Genomic DNA, 20963 nt, shown 5'->3' with positions numbered 1-20963 from the left:
TTTCACTCTATTAATTCCTTTCAATTGTCCTCGTAAGCACAATCAAGCATTTCAGACATTGTCCAAATTCTTCAACAACTCTCAGATCACATTAGCCAACAAGCATTTGGCTAAATAAGCGGTAGTACATTCGGTTTCATTTGGCTTGTGTTTCAGCCCACCAGATCCCAGCTGGAGTATAACTGATGCATCCAAGCAGTCACATTTCTCCACATCAAAGTGTTGGGTTCCCAGCCAAAACACTTCACACTGTCAAATGTGCAAGTGTGTTTTTAAGAAAGAGAGTGATCAGGCAAGGAGGATGTACAGAGCAGTCAATCTGCATGCAGTTACACAATGATGCAGTTTAAATGGATTGGCATAGGCTCTCCTACACCATATTCACTTGGCTGTGCACTCAGAACATGAACATGAAGTTCTCACAGCTATGCTTGAAATTGCATGAAGTCATACTCTCATCCTCCTGAACATTCACCCATTTTCCATTTTAAGTTACTTTGACGCAATCCAGGCTAAGCTGCACACATCATTAATCTAACCAGGCAACCCTGCAAAACGGCAGACCACACTCCCCCCAAAAAATGAGGCATGTACATTTACTTGCACATTACGAGACCCTCCCACACCATGATCTCAAGCGCAGTGGAGTAACATTGTATCATGGATGACAGGAATTGGTTCCCATCACAGAAAAAACAGAAAATAATCTCTTCTGGAGTGCCACTGGGTGAGCAGGCCTGCCCTCGGCCATGGCAAGACTCCCACTGTGTTTATGTCAACACAATCTCCGACAGCCTGTTTATTAGATGGAGCTCATTATTCAAGGGAGGCACTCGCTGTGCTGCCGTCTCATTGCCACCAACATTCTGCTGCCACAAGGAGCCCCGAGAAGATTTTAAGTAAAGATTAACTTTGCCCAGGACAAGACTTGGCAGGAAAACAACTGCCTTGCACACAGCTGCCAGTATAATCTAGCAATACTTCTGTTTTTACAAAAAGCTGTTGGATTTTTTTTTTTTTTTTTTAATTAATGACTTGTCACCTGCCAAAAAAGTACTTGAGCATAACCATGATTTATTAGTAAACTAGTGTTAATTTCATTTCATATCTCAAATTAGAGAGACTTTTGGCTGAGTGAGTGTCACGGCTGAATGAGTGTTTTCTGAGCTGGCACCTGGCATCGGCAGCAACGTGTCAAACCCTTAAATACAATGACTAACCAGATGATTCTTATTGACTGCTTACTGATACGCCACCGATGTGCCTGAAGTTTGGGCATGATACAGCACTAAAAATGATGATTGCGGTTTCTTGTTTGTTCCTGGTTATTCCCAAAGGCACAACCAATGGGAAAATTGGTAGCCTATTAGGTAATTGCAGCTATTTATTATTAATATTTATGTTTAATTTATGATAAGAGGTAACAAAGGGGCAGGGTTAAATAAGTTTTACTTCAACCTGCTCCTTTTCGGACACTGTTTTTTTTTTTCCCCCTGTTTGTATTACATTTTTGTTGTTGTTGCTTTTTTTTCTGTATGTTTTGAATTTGTTTTGAAATCTTATATTTTTTTATGTGTTCGAAATAAACAATTCAATCAATCAATCAATCAATATACAGTAGCTAGGATGTTAATATCCCACTCTAATAAAAATAGTTTCTTAGACTAATAATGATTTAAATCACATTTCACATTCATAATCTGAAAAGACAAGAAGATCAATCACTGCAATCTTAAACAGGAACAATGTTTTCTTGAATGGGCTTCCATTGTCTAACCAGCTAATAATATTCTTCATTAAATGTTTAATATATTATTTGTTTTACTGTCATACTTCCCTTGTTGCTTTAAAACAAGACTTGGAAAAGAAAAAGAAAACACTACCGTGTTTAGCCACATTTAGAAAAAAAAAAGCTACTTTCATTAGATTTGTGGGTTGGAACCATATTTACATGAAATATTTACTTTTTCACTATTTACTTGAAAACACTGTTCATTTGCCTTGGCGCAACCTTTCTGCAAGCGGCAGCCCAGTCCCAGGTAAGCAGAATAAAATAAATGGGTGGATTTGTGACCTCTAAAAGAACAATCCACATATTAAATCCCACTCATGAACAAAACTTCACAACTACTACTTGGGATGTTTTCCCAGCTGAAATAAAAACCTGTTACGAATCTAAATGCTTGCTGTTACTCTGTATCCTTACTAGAAATCTTGAGGAAGCTTCCGGGTCCCCTTTTTCTTCACATTGTGCAATGTTTGTCTTCGATTTGTTGCTTCTGTGTTGTGATTCAAGTTGTATCCTTGTGAGAATGGATTTATTGCAGCATCCATTAATCAACACAGTATAGACCAGGGGTCGGCAACCCGCGGCTCTAGAGCCGCATGCGGCTCTTTAGCGCCGCCCTAGTGGCTCCTGGAGCTTTTTCAAAAATGTTTCACCTTTTTTTCCCCTTTTTCTTCTTTTTTGCTTCTTTTTTTTCTTCCTTTTTTTCTCTTTCTTTCTCTTTCTTTTCTCTTTTTTTTTCTCTTTTTTTCCTTTTTTTCTTTCTTTTCTTGTTTTTTTAGGGCCCGAGCACCTTCAGTGCGAAGGCCCTATTGTATTTGCAGGAATTTTTATTATTATTAGGGCCCGAGCACTTGCAGTGCGAAGGCCCTATTGTATTTGCAGGAATTTTTATTATTATTAGGGCCCGAGCACCTTCAGTGCGAAGGCCCTATTGTATCTGTAGGAATTTTTTTTCTTTTTCTTTTTCTTCTGACGAAAGGATGGCCTTTTTGCCCCCCTAAACGTTCCCAAAAAGTCACCAAATTTTGCATGCAAGCCAGGTCTGGCGAAAAATTTGATATTTAATGGTTTACATTAATGGGCGTGGCAAAATGGCTCAACAGCGCCCCCCGGAAAACTTTGTGACTCAAGCCCCACGATACGGTTTGACGTACATGCACGAAAATCGCTACACACCTGTATCAGTACACAACTTGAAGAAAAGTCTCTTGGCGACATGGCCGAAACCGAACAGGAAGTCAGCCATTTGGAATTAATCGTGTCACTTTGGCACAATTGATGCCATTCCTTCGGCAGTTAATACGGCCCGAACCGTAACGTGCCCCCAAGTGTGTTATACATCAAAATGTGCGTCTCCATCCTGCGACAACACGCATTACTTTTCTCTTTCAAAAGCGTTACCGTGGCGACGCTAGACGCCAAAAAGCGCGCCCACCCTTCATCTGGTTGGTTCAGACCGAAAAAACTTTGCGCCTCAAGCCCCAGAATACGGTGTGACGTACATGAACGAAAATCAGTACACACCTGTATCATGTCGCAACTTAAAGAAAAGTCTCTTGGCACCGTGGCCGAAACCAAACAGGAAGTCGGCCATTTTAAACATTCTGAATTAATCGCGTAATTTTGGAGCAATATGAGCCATTCCTTCGAGAATTAATACGGCCCGAACCGTAACGTGCACCCAGATGTGTTATACATCAAAATGTGCGTCTCTATCCTGCGACTACGCGCATTACTTTTCTCTTTCAAAAGTGTTAATGTGGCGACGCTAGACGGCAAAAAGCGCGCCCCCCTTCATCTGATTGGTCCATATTTGATAGTTCCCCAAAAGTCACCAAATTTTGCATGCAAGGCAGGCCTGGCGAAAAATTTGATATTTTATGGTTTACATTAATGGGCGTGGCCTAACGGCTCAACAGCGCCCCCCAGAAAACTTTGTGCCTCAAGCCCCACAATACGGTTTGACGTATATGCACGAAAATCGGTACACACCTGTATCATGGGACAACTTAAAGAAAAGTCTCTTGGAGCCATGGCCCAAACCCAACAGGAAGTCAGCCATTTTTAATTTATTGTGTAATTTTGGCGCAATTTATGCCATTCCTTCGGCAATTAATACGGCCCGAACCGTAACGTGCACCCAGGTGTGTTATACATCAAAATGTGCGTCTCTATCCTGCGACTACGCGCATTACTTTTCTCTTTCAAAAGTGTTACCGTGGCGACGCTAGATGCCAAAAAGCGCGCGTCCCCTTCATCTGATTGGTCCATATTTGATAGTTCTCCAAAAGTCACCAAATTTTGCATGCAAGCCAGGCCTGGCGATAAATTTGATATTTTATGGTTTGCATTAATGGGCGTGGCCTAACGGCTCAACAGCGCCCCCTAGAAAACTTTTCTCTGCCATAACTTTTGAATGGTTTGACATGGAGAGTCGTGGGTTGTGTCATGGGACTTGGTATTGAGTCCTTGACCATAATTGGTGAAAATTAGCCCCGCCCCTTCTTCTGATTGGTTGTCCCTATTTCCTGCTATAACATTTAAATGTTTTGACATAGAGAGTCGTGGGTGGTGTCATGGGACTCTGTAATGAGTCCTTGACCTTCATTGGCCTGAATTAACCCCCCCCCCCCCCCTTCTTCTGATTTGTTGTCCCTTTTTTCTGCTATATCTTTTGAATGGTTTGACATAGGAAGTCTTGGGTGGTGTCATTTCTGTTATGCTTATGGGGGCGGTGGCCGTGAGTGCGAGGGCCCGTTCATCGCTGCTTGCAGCTTTAATTATTATTATTTTTTTTTTTCTTCTGACAAAGTGATGGCCTTTTTGCCCCCCTTAACATGCCCAAAAAGTCACCAAATTTTGCACCCAAGTCAGGCCTGGCGAAAAATTTGATATTTAATGGTTTGCATTAATGGGCGTGGTAAAATGGCTCAACAGCGCCCCCTTGAAATCTTTGTGCCTCAAGCCCCACGATACGGTTTGACGTACATGCACGAAAATCGGTACACACCTGTATCAGTAAACAACTTAAAGAAAAGTCTCTTGGCGTCATGCCTGAAACCGAACAGGAAGTCGGCCATTTTGAATTAATCGTGTCACTTTGGCGCAATTTATGCCATTCCTTCGAGAGTTAATTCAGCCCGAACCGTATCGTGAACCCAGGTGTGTTATACATCAAAATGTGCGTCTCCATCCTGCGACTACACGCATTACTTTTCTCTTTCATAAGTGTTACCGTGGCGACGCTAGAGTCCAACAAGCGCACCCCCCTTTCATCTGATTGGTCCATATTTGATAGTTCCCCAAAAGGCACCAAATTTGGCATGCATGCCAGGCCTGGCGATAAATTTGATATTTCATGGTTTGCATTAATGGGCGTGGCAAAATGGCTCAACAGCGCCCCCCGGAAAACTTTGTGCCTCAAGCCCCACAATACGGTTTGACGTACATGCACGAACATCGCTACACACCTGTATCATGGCACAACTTAAAGAAAAGTCTCTTGGAGCCATGGCCGAAACCGAACAGGATGTCGGCCATTTTGAATAAATTGTGTCATTTTGGCGAAATTTATGCCATTCCTTCGACAGTTAATTCAGCCCGAACCGTAACGTGCACCCAGGTGTGTTATACATCAAAATGTGCGTCTACATCCTGCGACACCACGCATTACTTTTCTCTTTCAGAAGTGTTACCGTGGCGACGCTAGATGCCAAAAGGCGCGCCCGCCCTTCATGTGATTGGTCCATATTTGATAGTTCTCCAAAAGTCACCAAATTTTGCACGCAAGCCAGACTTGGCGATAAATTTGATATTTCATGGTTTGCATTAATGGGCGTGGCCTAACGGCTCAACAGCGCCCCCTAGAATACTTTTATCTGCCATAACTTTTGAATGGTTTGACATAGGAAGTTGTGGGTGGTGTCATGGGACTCTGTAATGAGTCCTTAAGCTTCGTTGGCCTTAATTAGCCCCGCCCCTTCTTCTGATTGGTTGTCCCGATTTTCTGCTATAACTTTGGAATGGTTTGACATAGGGAGTCGTGGGTGGGGTCATCAGATTCTTTATGGAGTCCTTGACCTTCATTGGCCTAAATTAGCCCCGCCCCTTCTTCTGATTGGTTGTCCCTTTTTTCTGCTATAACTTTTGAATAGTTTGACATAGGAAGTCTTGGGTGGTGTCATGGGACTCTGTAATGAGTTCTTAAGCTTCGTTGGCCTTAATTAGCCCCGCCCCTTCTTCTGATTGGTTGTCCCGATTTTCTGCTATAACTTTGGAATGGTTTGACATAGAGAGTCGTGGGTGGTGTCATCAGATTCTGTATGGAGTCCTTGACCTTCATTGGCCTGAATTAGCCCCGCCCCTTCTTCTGATTGGTTGTCCCTTTTTTCTGGTATAACTTTTGAATGGTTTGACATAGGAAGTCGTGGGTGGTGTCTTTTCTGATATGCTTATGGTGGGCGGTGGCCGTGAGTGCGAGGGCCCGTTCATCGCTGCTTGCAGCTTTAATTATTATTATTATTATTTTCCTGACAAAGTGAAGGCCTTTTTGCCCCCCTTAACATGCCCAAAAAGTCACCAAATTTTGCACCCTAGTCAGGCCTGGCGAAAAATTTGATATTTAAAGGTTTGCATTAATGGGCGTGGCAAAATGGCTCAACAGCGCCCCCCGGAAAACTTTGTGCCTCAAGCCCCACGATACGGTTTGACTTACATGCACGAAAATCAGTACACACCTGTATCATGGGACAACTTAAAGAAAAGTCTCTTGGGGTCATGCCCGAAACCGAACAGGATGTCGGCCATTTTGAATTAGTCGTGTCATTTTGGCGAAATTTATGCCATTCCTTCGAAAGTTAATTCAGCCCGCACCGTAACGTGCCCCCAAGTGTGTTATACATCAAAATGTGCGTCTCCATCCTGCGACAACACGCATTACTTTTCTCTTTCAAAAGCGTTACCGTGGCGGCGCTAGACGCCAAAAAGCGCACCCACCCTTCATCTGATTGGTTCGACAGAAAAAACTTTGTGCCTCAAGCCCCATAATACGGTTTGACGTACATGAACGAAAATCGGTACACACCTGTATCATGTCGCAACTAAAAGAAAAGTCTCTTGGCGCCATGGCCGAAACCGAACAGGAAGTCGGCCATTTTGAACATTCTGAATTAATTGCGTAATTTTGGAGCAATATATGCCATTCCTTCGAGAGTTAATTCAGCCCGAACCGTATCGTGTGCCCAGATGTGTTATACATCAAAATGTGCGTCTCCATCCTGCGACTACACGCATTACTTTTCTCTTTCGAAAGTGTTACCGTGGCGACGCTAGACGCCAACAAGCGCACCCCCCCTTCATCTGATTGGTCCATATTTGATAGTTCCCCAAAAGGCACCAAATTTGGCATGCAAGCCAGTCCTGGCGATAAATTTGATATTTCATGGTTTGCATTAATGGGCGTGGCAAAATGGCTCAACAGCGCCCCCCGGAAAACTTTGTGCCTCAAGCCCCACAATACGGTTTGACGTACATGCACGAAAATCGCTACACACCTGTATCATGGCACAACTTAAACAAAAGTCTCTTGGAGCCATGGCCGAAACCAAACAGGATGTCGGCCATTTTGAATACATTTTGTCATTTTGGCGAAATTTATGCCATTCCTTCGGCAGTTAATTCAGCCCGAACCGTAACGTGCACCCAGGTGTGTTATACATCAAAATGTGCGTCTACATCCTGCGACTACACGCATTACTTTTCTCTTTCAAAAGTGTTACCGTGGCGACGCTAGACGCCAAAAGGCGCGCCCCCCCTTCATGTGATTGGTCCATATTTGATAGTTCTCCAAAAGTCACCAAATTTTGCATGCAAGCCAGACTTGGCGATAAATTTGATATTTCATGGTTTGCATTAATGGGCGGGGCCTAACGGCTCAACAGCGCCCCCTAGAATACTTTTATCTGCCATAACTTTTGAATGGTTTGACATAGGAAGTTGTGGGTGGTGTCATGGGACTCTGTAATGAGTCCTTAAGCTTCGTTAGCCTTAATTAGCCCCGCCCCTTCTTCTGATTGGTTGTCCCGATTTTCTACTGTAACTTTTGAATGTTTTGACATAGAGAGTCGTGGGTGGGGTCATCAGATTCTGTATGGAGTCCTTGGCCTTCATTGGCCTGAATTAGCCCCGCCCCTTCTTCTGATTGGTTGTCCCTTTTTTCTGCTATATCTTTTGAATGGTTTGACATAGGAAGTCGTGGGTGGTGTCGTTTCTGATATGCTTATGGGGGCGGTGGCCGTGAGTGCGAGGGCCCGTTCATCGCTGCTTGCAGCTTTAATTTTGCTTTTTTCTTCTTTTTTTCCCTTTTTTCTTCTTTTTTTTCTTCCCTTTTTTCTCTTTCTTTGTCTTTATTTTCTCTTTTTTTCTCTTTTTTTCCTTTTTTTTCTTTCTTTTCTTGTTTTTTTTCTTTTTTCTTCTTTCTTTCCTTTTTTCCACCTTTTTTTCTTCCTTTTTCCTTTCCTTTTTAATCTCAACATTTCGACTTTTTTCTCGACATTTCCACTTTTTTCTCAACATTTGACCTTTTTTCTTGAGATTGTACTTCAACATTAATCTCAACATTTTGACTTTTTTCTCTAAATTTTGACTTTTTCTCCACATTTTGACTTTTTTTTCGACATTTCTCCTTTCACCATTTGTCTTCATTCTAAGGCTGATACAAGACCTTTCATTTTTTACGGCTCCAGACATATTCGTTTTTTGTGTTTTTGGTCCAATATGGCTCTTTCAACATTTTGGGTTGCCGACCCCTGGTATAGACCAATTGACTGTGAGGCACGCTTTAACGAACTGTTTCTGCCAACAAACAGCATTCCTGACTTGAGAAACTAAGCTGCTTAGTGAGCAGCACCACAAGCCGGAAACTGGGCTTTTCAGATTTCAACTTTCTTAACCCTTCTACTCATCAGTGGATGTAGGTGTCAAGAGGTGCAAAATGTTGGTTTTCACTGAAAACATGCCCAGATAAAAGAAATGATCCAAGGGGCGAAGTTGGAACGATGCCTCAGTGTTAATTGGCGTACAAAGAGGGGCGCCTAACCTCTCTGGGTGGCGATGACTGTAATGTTGTGCCAATGCTCGCGCTCCCGGTCCAGCTCCACAGCCGTGGTGATGAGGCCGCTGTCTGGGGTGATACGAAACAAAGCCTCGGGATCTGACTGCGGATCAATGGAGAACCTGAAGAAGAGAAAGTAGGACGAGAGGAGAAATAGTCTTCATAGAAATCAGATGAATGAAAGGAGGAGAGGGTAAAGAGAAGCGCTGAGGCAAAAGAGGGAAGGAAGAACGCGGGAATGGCAGTTGGCTGCAGAGTGAAAGACGCCGACAGGGCAAGTGTGTGAAGAAGTGATAAGGAGGTCGGCATTCAAATGGCCAAAGAATTAATATAGTGAGATTATCACAGCAGATAGGAGGTCTTTTGAAGTGCAACCAATTATCTGAATATCTCTGTGAATATAGCAACTATCATTCCTCCCCATGCAGTCACTCATAGCGCTTTTGCTTTTAATTGGGACATGGCTTTCTGCGGTTATTACAGACAAATCACTTGCCTCCCTCCTTGAACTTTTTAGAACTAAATTTACTGCAAAAGCAAGTGGCGGCACGAAACCTGCTAGTTCTTGTGATTACGTTCTGGCTCTTATCTTTCTTTTTGAAGAATAATGATCGAAGTCAAATCTAAAAGGAGAGGGGATTGTTTGAGTGATTTGAATTTCCTCAATCTATAATATAAAGGACACAGAGGGAGACTCAATTCCAGCAACGTAAGATTATTACGAGTTCTGTTTTTCTCTGATTGCAAATATCCTAATCTGTACCTGATATTGTTGGTCAGTCTAGTATCTGGGTCGGAAGCACTGACGCTGCCCACAGTGCAGGCCGGCGGGCAATTCTCAGATACATCCATGTGATATCGGGAGCGGGTGAACTTGGGTGGCTCATCAGCGTCCAGCACTGCCACTTGGATTGAAGCGCGGTCTTTAAATGGACCTCGACGTAAGAAGCGAGGGTCGATGATTGGGTTGAGGACCTCCACAGAGAAGGAGTAAGAGCTCCGACTCTCATAGTCCACTGCCTGGGGAGGACAGAGAAGATTTATTAACGGGTTAGTCTTGAAGTATGTGACAATGTAATGCTTACATATGAACATAATGTGAAATTAGCACTGGAGGCATGTTTCAATGGCATGAAATTACGCACATTTCACAGTTTTAAACATCAAATCATGTGTTTATACCTTAGTTGGGTAGAGTTCTCACACCGAATTCTCTACCGAAGAATTCTAAATTACATATCAAAAGCTGTGAGATGGTGCATAATGAATTTCTTAGTATATCAGAGGTAGAGAATGGTCACATCCAAAATAAGCTCGGAATAAACTGGAGTGAATAACATCATGGCTAACCATCCATGTTGTGACGTTTGGGTGTCTGAAGTGATACTTTGAAGTTTGTTGTGGGTGGGTGGCTGCTTGGATGGTGGAGTTGTGTGTGAAGTGGAAGAAGGCATTCATGAGGTTTTGATGTTCCAGCGTTACCAATGAGATTCTTGATGCTCACAAAGTTAAAAAGCTTCTTCAGAACTTCGACACTGAAGTCACTACGTGTTTGGGTGTCACTTTGACATTACTTGGAGTTGATGTTTGGATATTCTTGGCATGATAAAAGTAGAAATATATAGATTTGGAGTATACTTCCAGCAAGTTGAATGTCATTGGTGCATTCACAGGAGTTTTTGAAGTTAGTTTTACAATCTGCTGCAGGAGCAGATAAGATTTTTTTTCCTTTTCTTTTCTTTTTTTTCCTCGGCTTTAGCATTGTTTTGTACTGCAGTGTTGTGAAAAAAAAAACAAAAAAAAAAACTAGGTTTTGTTTTGGTCTGTACCTGTCAAGAAGTTTGTTTTTTTTGGTCTTTTTTTAATGTTGCAAATGTGTTGTTAGGAATAGTTTCAGACTTGTAAAAGGTAGAAGTGAAGCTTGTTTTTATGAAAACATAGCGTGGAGACGGAGTTCACTTTCAGGTGCGTTGCAAATTGCCTGCTGCGCTACACAACTGTGGAGTCAACAGATGATTTCCATAAACATTAGGGTTTCCTATGACTAAAATGAAAGCAAAACCATTCTCCCATGTTCCATATGAACACTTGCCCTGTTTGAAACCCTATCTCTGTCACTATGGAGATTCTGCTATCACCATGGAGACCCATACCTGGCTATGAGGAGATTAAAAATTCCTTTGTATCCTTGCATCTACGCAGGTGCAATAGATTCGATTTGGCAAAAGGGGCTCAGTTCCCAGAGATTGTTTGTTACAGAGAAGTTATGAACCTTGTTTGTCTGAGGTCTCACTGTGATTGTGTGCAGCTATCCAGCCAGCACAGCGCCTCTGAAGTGAAACCGTCTCCGATTTGGTTCATCGAGATGATTGTTGGCAAGGATGGAGGCACACACAAGTAATCACATACATCTACTCCCTCACACTAACATAAACCTGCTGCTGATACATTTTTAGAGAAGTAGCATGATTGTGCACAGTCTTTTTGAGCTAAGAGAGGGTAGTGTGTCCAAATACAATTGATTATTTTGAGCTTATATATCATAAGATACTTTAAAAGCAGTTATGGGTCCTAAAAATGTAAATTGAATTTCCCAAACCTGCAATAAAATTTTTCATGCAAAAATCATATTAAAAAAAAACATAGTAAATACAACTTCTCATGAACAGCAAAACATTTAATAGTGTTAGATATAACAAAAAGCAGGAAACAGTCTGTGGAAAGTACAACAAATGATTTATTATCCTGTAGAACCACATTTAGTAGCAATAACTGGAATTAACTTGTTTTTTTTTATCAGTTTTTCACATTTTGCGGAGGATTAGCGAACCACTTAATATACAATTGTTGCTCATCGTAGGTTGTGTTTGCCCACTTTAACTACCAGTAAGAACAAGATGATTTATCTGTATTATGTATTTTCATTTAGTCAGGGAAACCGTTAAATTGAAAGAGTCTTTACTTGCATTTCTCACATGACTATAAGTATGCACATAAATAATCTCGGTGTGATTGGTAGAGTGAACAACGTCGAACAGAGGACCAATAGGCCCCCTGCGTGATGCAGAAGTGTTGCTGTCAGGAAAAAAAAGAGAGGAAAAAAAATCAGAAGATCCCACCAGCAATGGGAATATTGATATCCTTTCCTTTCATTCTAATCTCGGTGAACCAGTGTACACAGCTTTGCAGAAAATCAGCACTTTTAGGGCAGAGCTGCTGATAGATTGAAAAGTATGCCGGGAAAAGTCGAACTGAAAGACTTCAGAATGTGAGCAATTCGACAATATCTGCATAAAAAAAGGAGAACAGAAAGATGAAGATCATGACATTGTGTCTGCAGAAGGGGGATTGATGGGGGGAAATTGTGCTCTAACAGGGTCCCCATTATTACAGGGAGGCAGAGAGACAATCTGTCTGAGGAGGAGAGGTGTCACTTACACTGTGAACACACACTCATCACCCCCAGCCCTCCCTGCATCCCCAACTCCATCACTCCCCACCCTCTCTTTCACCACTTCACACACTCCATCACCTTTTCCCTCCCCCCTTTTTCCCCACTAATGCGTGTGCAACAGGGTGCCAGCTCTGACAATGCACAACACACCAATTCTCCTCCCTCATGCATCCAAACGGGAAGCACTTATCACCCAGTGACAAAACATTTACTATGGTTTTGCATTTTTCTGTCTTGTGAGGAACTCATTGTCATTTTCTCCACACGTTATGCTATCTTGGCTCCAACATCCCCAAAAGACACACGCACACACATATAATGCACACAACCTTTAATGAGCAGCTTACAGCCATGCTGATAGAGCTTTGAGGGAGTGGGTAGAGATGTCTCTGTTAAGAGTTAACGCTTAAGAAATAACACCGACTTCCATTCTGCCTTGGATCTCTGCCTTCACTGAAAGCTAAGACTATGATTTAGAGTAGTTTCAACTGCTTAGCATTAATTTAACCAGGCTGTAGTAAAGGTATTGATGAATAAGCAATTAGGAGAGTTACGCAAGAGGAAAGAAGGTAAAAAGGAACATTTCAGCTGGCGAGACTTTCCCCGTGTGCAGGAAAATGTTGGAAGTCCCAGGTCTCGGTTCTTACTGCGAAGAAACGGTCTTTCTATCTCACCAAATCCGTCTGTCGGTCAATATCCACAGCAGTACATAATATGATATGTTTGTTTCGAGATTGAGACAAGGAAATATTGTTACCGGTCTGTCAACCGGCAAGGGAGAGACAGACAATGTGCTGGAAGCTGCAATGGCTGAGCGAGCTGGAGGGTAAATGTGAAGAGGAGGATGCCATCACGACAACAACAGACAAGGATCCACAAAAACACAAAAAACATATCTGATCCATCAATTTTCTATCCCGGCTTCATCCTATTATCCTGCTCATCCCAGGGTGCACCATGGAAAGTTTGCTTTTAAGATGTACAGTCTTAACAGCTGGCCGTGCAGGGGTGTACTACTCTTTGTTTTCATAAATATGATCCATTAATATGTTTTTTTAATAAATTGGTTGTTTATTATCAGGTCTGTAAGTAATCTCCCTCTGATTTGGGTGAATAGATCAATGAAAAATGTTTCAGAATTGGAGATGAGAGTTAATTTAAACCATAAATGCCTGACATATGAAATAACACACAACAAATATATTTATTTTTGAAGTGTTTATTATATATCGAAATCAAAAACACTTCCAATATTGTTTCATTGTTCATTATGAATACATTGGGTAAGTTTATGTATTTATTTATTTGTTTAAATTTGTATAATATTTTTGTTTGAATAAAACTTTTTTTCTTTTTTGATTATGGGGTGGTTTATAGAGGTCTCAGAAATGTATGTGCCAAATATGATACATCCGGCATCATACAATAGGGTTAAGAGACAGAAAGGGTCTTATTTTCTTACAAAAGGAAATACTGAAACCTCACTAGTTTAGGTTCTTCCAACTGGCTGTTGGACTGTGCTGCATCGAGATTTCTTATGGTGAGGGACTTCACCGTTTTCCTCAGAAGAACATTTGGAAGATAAATTGTTTTTGCTTTCATGCCTCTGCAGTTTTGGTGTATTTTTCAGGCCAGTAATCTCTAAAAACCACAGAAAAACCTATTTCCCACTTCTAGACTTTACGCAGTACAAGTGTGTTGAGTATAAATACTTTAGTTTTGTGTTTAATGTTGACATGAAAACTGAAAACAACTGGAGCAATGGACCGCTTTCTGCTTAGACAGTGATGCACAGTTTCCATGTGCACCACTTGGGAAGTGGTAGTGTAGCCTAGAGGTTACAGAGGTGTCAAAAGTATTCACATTCATTACTCAGGTAGAAGTATAGATACTAGAGTTAAAAAATATTCCTGTAGAAGTTGAAGTATCAACTCAAGTTTTTTACTCAAGTAAAAGTATAAAAGTACTGGTTTCAAAACTACTTAAAGTATAAAAGTAAAAGTAATGTAAGGGGAAAAAAAGCCATTAAGGACAAAAGCCATTGAAAATGAATGCATCTTAGTATAATGCAAATATATTAAAGAAGCATATATGTGTACTATTGAGCATTAACATGTGTTTCAAAGAGCAGACGCGTACAAACCAATAAGGTGTCGGAATGGTATTATGTTTATACTTCTCATCCAACCACAACCAAATTCACTCTATCCGGATGGAGCAATTTAACTGGATAGTTTTTTTTAAAGGCCGAAATGAAATAGAGTAACAAGGCTGTTTTTAAAATGTAAGGAGTAAAAAGTACAGATAATTGCGTGAAAATGTAAGGAGTAAAAGTAAAAAGTCGTCTGAAAAATAATTATTCCAGTGAAGTATAGATAACCAAAATTTCTACTTAAGTAAGGTAACAAAGTATTTGTAATTCGTTACTTGACACCTCTAGTGGTTACAGAGGTGGACTTGGTTCCTAACCCTAACTGCTCCCTGGGCAGCCCGCTGCTCCTAGTCCAACTACTGATGGGTTAAAAGAGACTCATTTCAGTGAGTTTCATAAACTGACAAATAAAGATTATTATCCACTGTCAGGATTGCAGGAATGTTGCATCCAAATGCACGAAACCAGGAGGTGAGAGTACTAAAAGTCCTGTAGCTAAAAAAGAAAAGTTGCACAAAACTAGAGAGAAAAACAGGGAAGCATGAATGGAGCTGCAACAAGGAGCAAAATGACATCAAACTGGTATCGAAGGGAAATAATAAACATAGATAAACACACCTACAGATACTCAAAGGTTAACACACGGGTGTTGATAATCAAAAATGAGAGGACAACAGGAAGTGATATAATAAATCACATAGAGGGGAAAAGCATTTTCAACAGAAAACATCACAAGAAAACTTTACAATAAAAGAGAATTCAGAAAGGACCACAACCAACTCAAACTCAACACCCCAGGACCATGACAGGCTCATGCTTTGAACGTCTGCCCTGACATCTGCAGGAAGTGTTAATGTTATGGCTCGCATGATAAAACAACAGTTTAATGCTGCTACCCCAAATGCTTGACGAATACTTGGTGAAGTGTTATCTCTATTGTTAAAATGCGTAAAAGAGCTTTACGTGTTTATTTCAGAAACGCATCTGTGGTTCACGTCTCCATTTCATATTTGCAGTGACTACTCCCAAACCAATATTCACCTCTTTCCAACACGTTGAGCCTCTTTGTAATGAAAACATCCTGAAGGTGGTCCTATAAAGTAACGATATGCCGATTGCTGTTGTCCAACGGAGTCATATTAAATGCACAGTAAAGTGCTAAGTTTCATTTATAGCTCCACCTGGTGCGATCTGCTGCGTAATCACTGCAACTAGTGTGGAAAGTGTGTTTGGATGCTTGTAAGTGAGGAAGAGTGGACCAGGAAAACGTGATACAAATACATACAATAATAGAAAAGTGGGGGAGAGCTTTTAGTTTAGAAATAAAACAAAAAAAGCAAGTTTTTGGGGAAAAAATGCTCAGTTAGTGTCCTCACATGTGTCCTCAAACTCAGAGAGCTGAGGACATTGGACTGACATGTACTGTTACTGTGGCGCTTGTCTTTGGACCAGTTTTTAACTGCAGGGCTCAGCGGTCACGTGTCTCCAGCGCTGATTTGTGGCCTTGGCCTTCATGCTCAGATTTTCATCAGACTTCTGGCATCTTTTTGCAGAAGTTGAAACTTTTTGTCACTTTGCACTGACATTTTTATTTTAACCAAACAATGATTCTCTGCCAGCTTTTGGCACAAAGTGGTGACCCACAGCCTGTCCTTGTTTGCTAAAAGTCAAGCTTTGGTGGATACTCTTTTTATGTCCAGTCCTGACACCCTGATCTGTCAACAATTAAAGTCATGCTGACAATTTATGCCATTTGTCCACTTTTTACTTGAGTGATTCTGCCTCAAACTCCAGAAATATTTACAGTATGTTCTATAATTACAATGAACTTAATCTTTTTTTTTTTTTTTTTTATTAAAATATTTTTTATCCCCGATTTTTTCCCATTATATCACCCAGTGCTCCTACCTAAGTAAAAAAAAAAAAAAAAACAAAAAAAAAACTTAATCAGTTGTGACCCTGAAGATAATTCCCTATGTACGTGTATAAATTCAGTGGGGTTCGAACAAATGAGCAAGTCACAAATGTACGTTTTTGTTGCACTTTGGTAGACTTCCTGTCTTTTTCTGGAAATGGGAAAAGTGTAATACTGCAGTACTGAGAAAAAGCTGGGATGTTTTAAAACATATTAAGTACATATTCATGCATTTTAAAATTGCAATGTTGTTTTTTGTTTTTTAAACATTAGTCTTCATTTCAACTGGATTTAAAGAGACAATAACCTGCCACAGTTATTACTGTGGGTGCTTCTTTAGCACCGGATCACGTTGACTGGCGTGAAACACAAGAAAACAAGAGCCGACATGAGTCTGAAACAGGATTATAAGACACCAAAGAATTCCCACAATGCTGCATGTGGTCATTGCTGCAGACCGTGGCATCTTTCCACACTTTATTTTTCTTCTTCCTTTCTTCCTTATATTAATTATTTTTTTGCAGTCTACGGAGCTGCAGTAATAGATTTTATAAAAGATAAAAAAAATTGTGCGTGAAATCAGTCACATTTATTTATGTAGTTTAATTTAATTCAAGTCTATTTTATTTATATAGCGTCTATTACAACAGAAGTTGCCTCTAGGTGTTTTCCAGAGACTCAGAACATGACCCCCGAGCAATTATTACATAAACAATGTCATGTTAATGTTAAAATGTTATATTTATGTTTCAAAGTGCGAGAAAAGTTGAATTTCAAAGATTTTAAAGCTCAAAACAGTTCACTCCAACCACACAATAACACCTCTGACATTTAAAAGATTAATCATTAAAAAACATTAATAATGAGGATAATACTGAAAATCTTCTTTGGTTTGGTTCATTTTCCAACTCTTAAAATCTTAAAACTGGAATATTTACATTATAAACCACTGTTTAAACAAGCAACAAAAAAAACCTTTGAAGAGTTCCTCTTATTCTCAATTTTCTCACTGTTTGCAGTCACTCATCAAATTGAAAATATCTGATCTGCAGCTCTTGTGAAGGCACACACACTCACTTCCACACACTGCCCTCTTGTTCCTCCCCCACACACTCTACAAATGTAACCTTCCCGTGATGCGTGCCTTCAAAAGTCCTTTTTGAAATTCTAATTTCTATACAATTTCCCTTTTAAATTTGCTTCACAGTAAGCAGAAATTAATTAGCTAACCTGCATGCTAGGCTGGCAATGCATAATACCGCTCCTCTAAAAAAGGCCGACCCACAGTCACATGCGCTACACATCTTACAGTCGAACAAGCACGGGGCGAGGCTTCACATCACAGAGCTGCCGGTTCTCCCAGCCTCTACTGTAATTGGTAGAAAACAAGAGGATGCTGTGTAAATGCAGGTGAGCACATGCATGTTTTCGCTCACCTCCTCATGTTTGTACATCACAGTCAGCACATATGGCGTACACCACTTGCATGTTTGGCGCCCTGCTGTCCTTGGCAGCTTGAGTTCTTTTCTGATTTTGAGCACTTTGAATCAAGATCACACATCACACTTGTCTGATGACAAATGCAGCTTTGGACATGTCTGCCAACAAGCACAGCTGCAGAGTTGAGAGAACAAAGGCTCTTCTAAATCTCCCTTTTGACTTTGTCTGCTGCCTTCCCTCTGTCACTTGTCCCTTGCCTTCTGTCTCTGTCTTATTCCACTGTCACGGGTCCTGCGTCGTCGTCGTCTTCTTTTTTTTTTTACTTATCAAGAAGAAGTTGGCCTGCCTCTCTTTTTCTTCCTCTATTGCTCTATCTCTCTCTGTTTTTTTTTTTTTTCCCCGCGAGGAGATTAACACAATCTCTCCTCCGCACGAGAAAACAAACACAGATAATCCTGGGCGCGCTGCTGGCGTGTGACCGAGGATTAGCCAACCGTTTTAAGTGAGAGCATATGGAAATAATAACGGCAAACTGACACATGCATGAGCTAGTTTGTCCCCCAGGTAAGAGAAATGAAAGGCGCACAAATAGAAGGCTTATACAGCTCACAGCACCCCAAAACATACCTCAAAAGGGAAACCTCATGAATCACGCTGTCGACTGATTTGTGTTAATGCTGCTGGGAGATACATACTGTGGCATCTAGTGGTCCCACTTTGTCACATAAAATGCTATTAAGTACACTATACATGTGTAATGAGGTGTTTTGAAGTTGGGGCATTATCCTACATCCGTTAGCTCTCAAAGCTTTTTTTTATTTTTTATTATATCCTAATAAATGCAGCTGCGAACCTGAACGAACCATTTGCACATGAAGCAGGTTTTTATATCAATCAGCTTCTAATTGCTCCTCAATGTTGCGGGTGATTAGTGGATTGACTTCAGGGTAAACCCAAACCACCAGAGACCGGTTCTGGCTGCCACAAACGCCGCCCTCTGGCCATTAGAAAGCGCTGCCATGTCAAGGAGTCACTGGGTGGGGAGTGAGGAACTCATTCTTGAATTACGCTCCACTTGCACCGCTGCCTCGCCTCCACGTTGTGTGAAGGAAGAAAGAGGAAAAAAAAAACTCTTATCCTTAATAAGTTCATTCATTACAGGCCGTATATAATAAGTAAATGAGTGGAGTGGAGCGGCGCTGACCGTTCTGGGAGCAACGGAGGAGCACAACAAATAGCAGGGAAAGAAAATAACTAGAAAGAGGAAATTAATTCCAAATGAATAAAAGGCTGGCTGATGTGTGTGTCATTATGTGTGTGCTTGTGTCTTGTCATGCAAGTGTGTGTGAATATGAATGAAGCAGAGCCAGGCTGACTCACAGCCCCAGACGAGCAATCGCGCGCCACGTGACATGGCCGCCAGACAGAAGGCAGGGCAAGGACGGGGCGAGGGAGCCGGCAAGACGCGGGGTTAGGAGGGGGATGCGTGTGCATCCATTTGCATTTCGGCTTCTACCGAAATAAAAACAGAGCCCCTCCCCCCGCCCTCCCTGTGTTGGCTGCATATGAGGACATGTGTGGCACAGACAGGAGGAGTAGCGACATGCATAGAGACAGCAGCTGATGACGGGGGGGGCTTTTATAATGCTGGGGTCTCCGCGGGGCTGGTGGGTAATGTGCAGTGATAAGCGGCAGGCGGCTTCAGTCGACACCCAGACCTGCAGGCTGTTGACGATCCAGCTTCAGTCCCTGGCGATGATGTGCGTTCCCCCCCTTCCATGCTCACGCCCGATTCCCAACGTCTGCTTCCTTTTCCTAAATTTTCTCATCACAATTTTTCTCGCCATCTTCCCCAAATGATTCCCAAATCCTTATTTCTCTAGCTCTCTCAGTATTGACGCTGCGTCTTTTCCTAATCTGCCGCTATAACCCTCCCGCAGTTCCCACCCACCTGGCATCTGACACATCACTCCGAGGTAAAGACGAGCTCTGTTTTCCCTTTCCATCTTCAGGCGAGGAGCTCTTCCCGAGCTCCTTCCCTTCAATTCCCCCTTCGGTTTAAACAGAGGGAGCAGCGAGGTCAAGTGAGTTATATTGATTTGTGTATATCTCTCCGTGCTTTATTGTCGGATGTGTAAATGCGCATCCACATTCCTGTGTGTCCCCCGCCCGCGTGAGCGGGAGGAACGGCTCTCGTAGATCAGCGGTTAAAGAGATTCAGCCCACAGCAGCAAGATGGCCATCGAGGTCAAGGCCGGCTCTCTGGCAACACAAATTGTTCTGCTCGGAAATCCTTTCCTAACCGGAGGGTCACAGATCGTCTTATTCCCCCACGTTTGACTTTCTCACAACGTGGAAACCATCTGACTCTGTGCACAGACACCAGAACACAGCATCATCACACATGAACACATGCATTCACACACGCGGATGAGGGAAAGAAAGCAGGCCTATATTTATTCAGTATTTTTTTTTTGCTTGTTTGTTTAATGAAGTGAAAACTGAGGGGGCGCTTAGCGCTAATTTTACGCTTTGTTTGTTTTAATTCTATTAGAGTTGTAGACTGCTTCAGATTTTCATTACTAGTGTAGATTCCTTGAAAGCCTAAACCCCTCGCAGCCACATTCTGGCCTGCTTTTCCTTCTTTTTTTAAATTAATATGAAGTTTCTCAGGAGTATAGCCATATTTACCAAACATTCTGAACAACAGGATGATGTAAACAGCTGGAAAACTGCCTGGACCCACCTGTAAATATTCAACATGCGTTCCACTCCGCTTGCAAACATTAAAAATCAATACCCGTGGAAATTGGGATTTTAATTTTAATTTTTCAGAACATTCCACATGTGGCTGTTCAAATCTATTCCTCAGCCTCTCTGGGTGTCTTTGTGGAGGGATTAAAGCAGCCCGAAACAGCATAAAGGAGGCCATGTTGAAATACTAATTGTGTTTTTTTGTTTGGTGTCTCTGAGAGCGGCGAGGCTGAATCCAGTGGGAGGAACATCGTGGGTGGGAGATGTTTGCTGTATTTGTTTTACTGTACATGTCATTTTCCAACACCAGTAACTCCCCCGACCGCCGACACCAACTCCCAACTCACT

General features: G+C 41.7%; 1 protein-coding gene across 1 annotated transcript in view; it reads right to left on the bottom strand.

Moving 5' to 3' along the window:
* LOC133452993 (uncharacterized) overlaps positions 1 to 20963 on the bottom strand; it is a 209707-nt gene that overhangs the window by 29039 nt on the left and 159705 nt on the right. The window contains exons 7-8 of the mRNA XM_061732788.1: positions 9664 to 9920; positions 8886 to 9022 (exon numbers count right to left, since the gene is read on the bottom strand). Of these exons, the coding sequence (XP_061588772.1) occupies positions 8886 to 9022; positions 9664 to 9920 (394 nt within the window). The remainder of the gene's footprint in view (positions 1 to 8885; positions 9023 to 9663; positions 9921 to 20963) is intronic.

The sequence above is a fragment of the Cololabis saira genome, chromosome 10 (assembly GCF_033807715.1).
Source record: "Cololabis saira isolate AMF1-May2022 chromosome 10, fColSai1.1, whole genome shotgun sequence".
Classification (NCBI taxonomy): Eukaryota; Metazoa; Chordata; class Actinopteri; order Beloniformes; family Belonidae; genus Cololabis; species Cololabis saira.
Note: the sequence above shows the minus strand (reverse complement) of the source record. Positions and strands in the feature narration are given on the sequence as shown.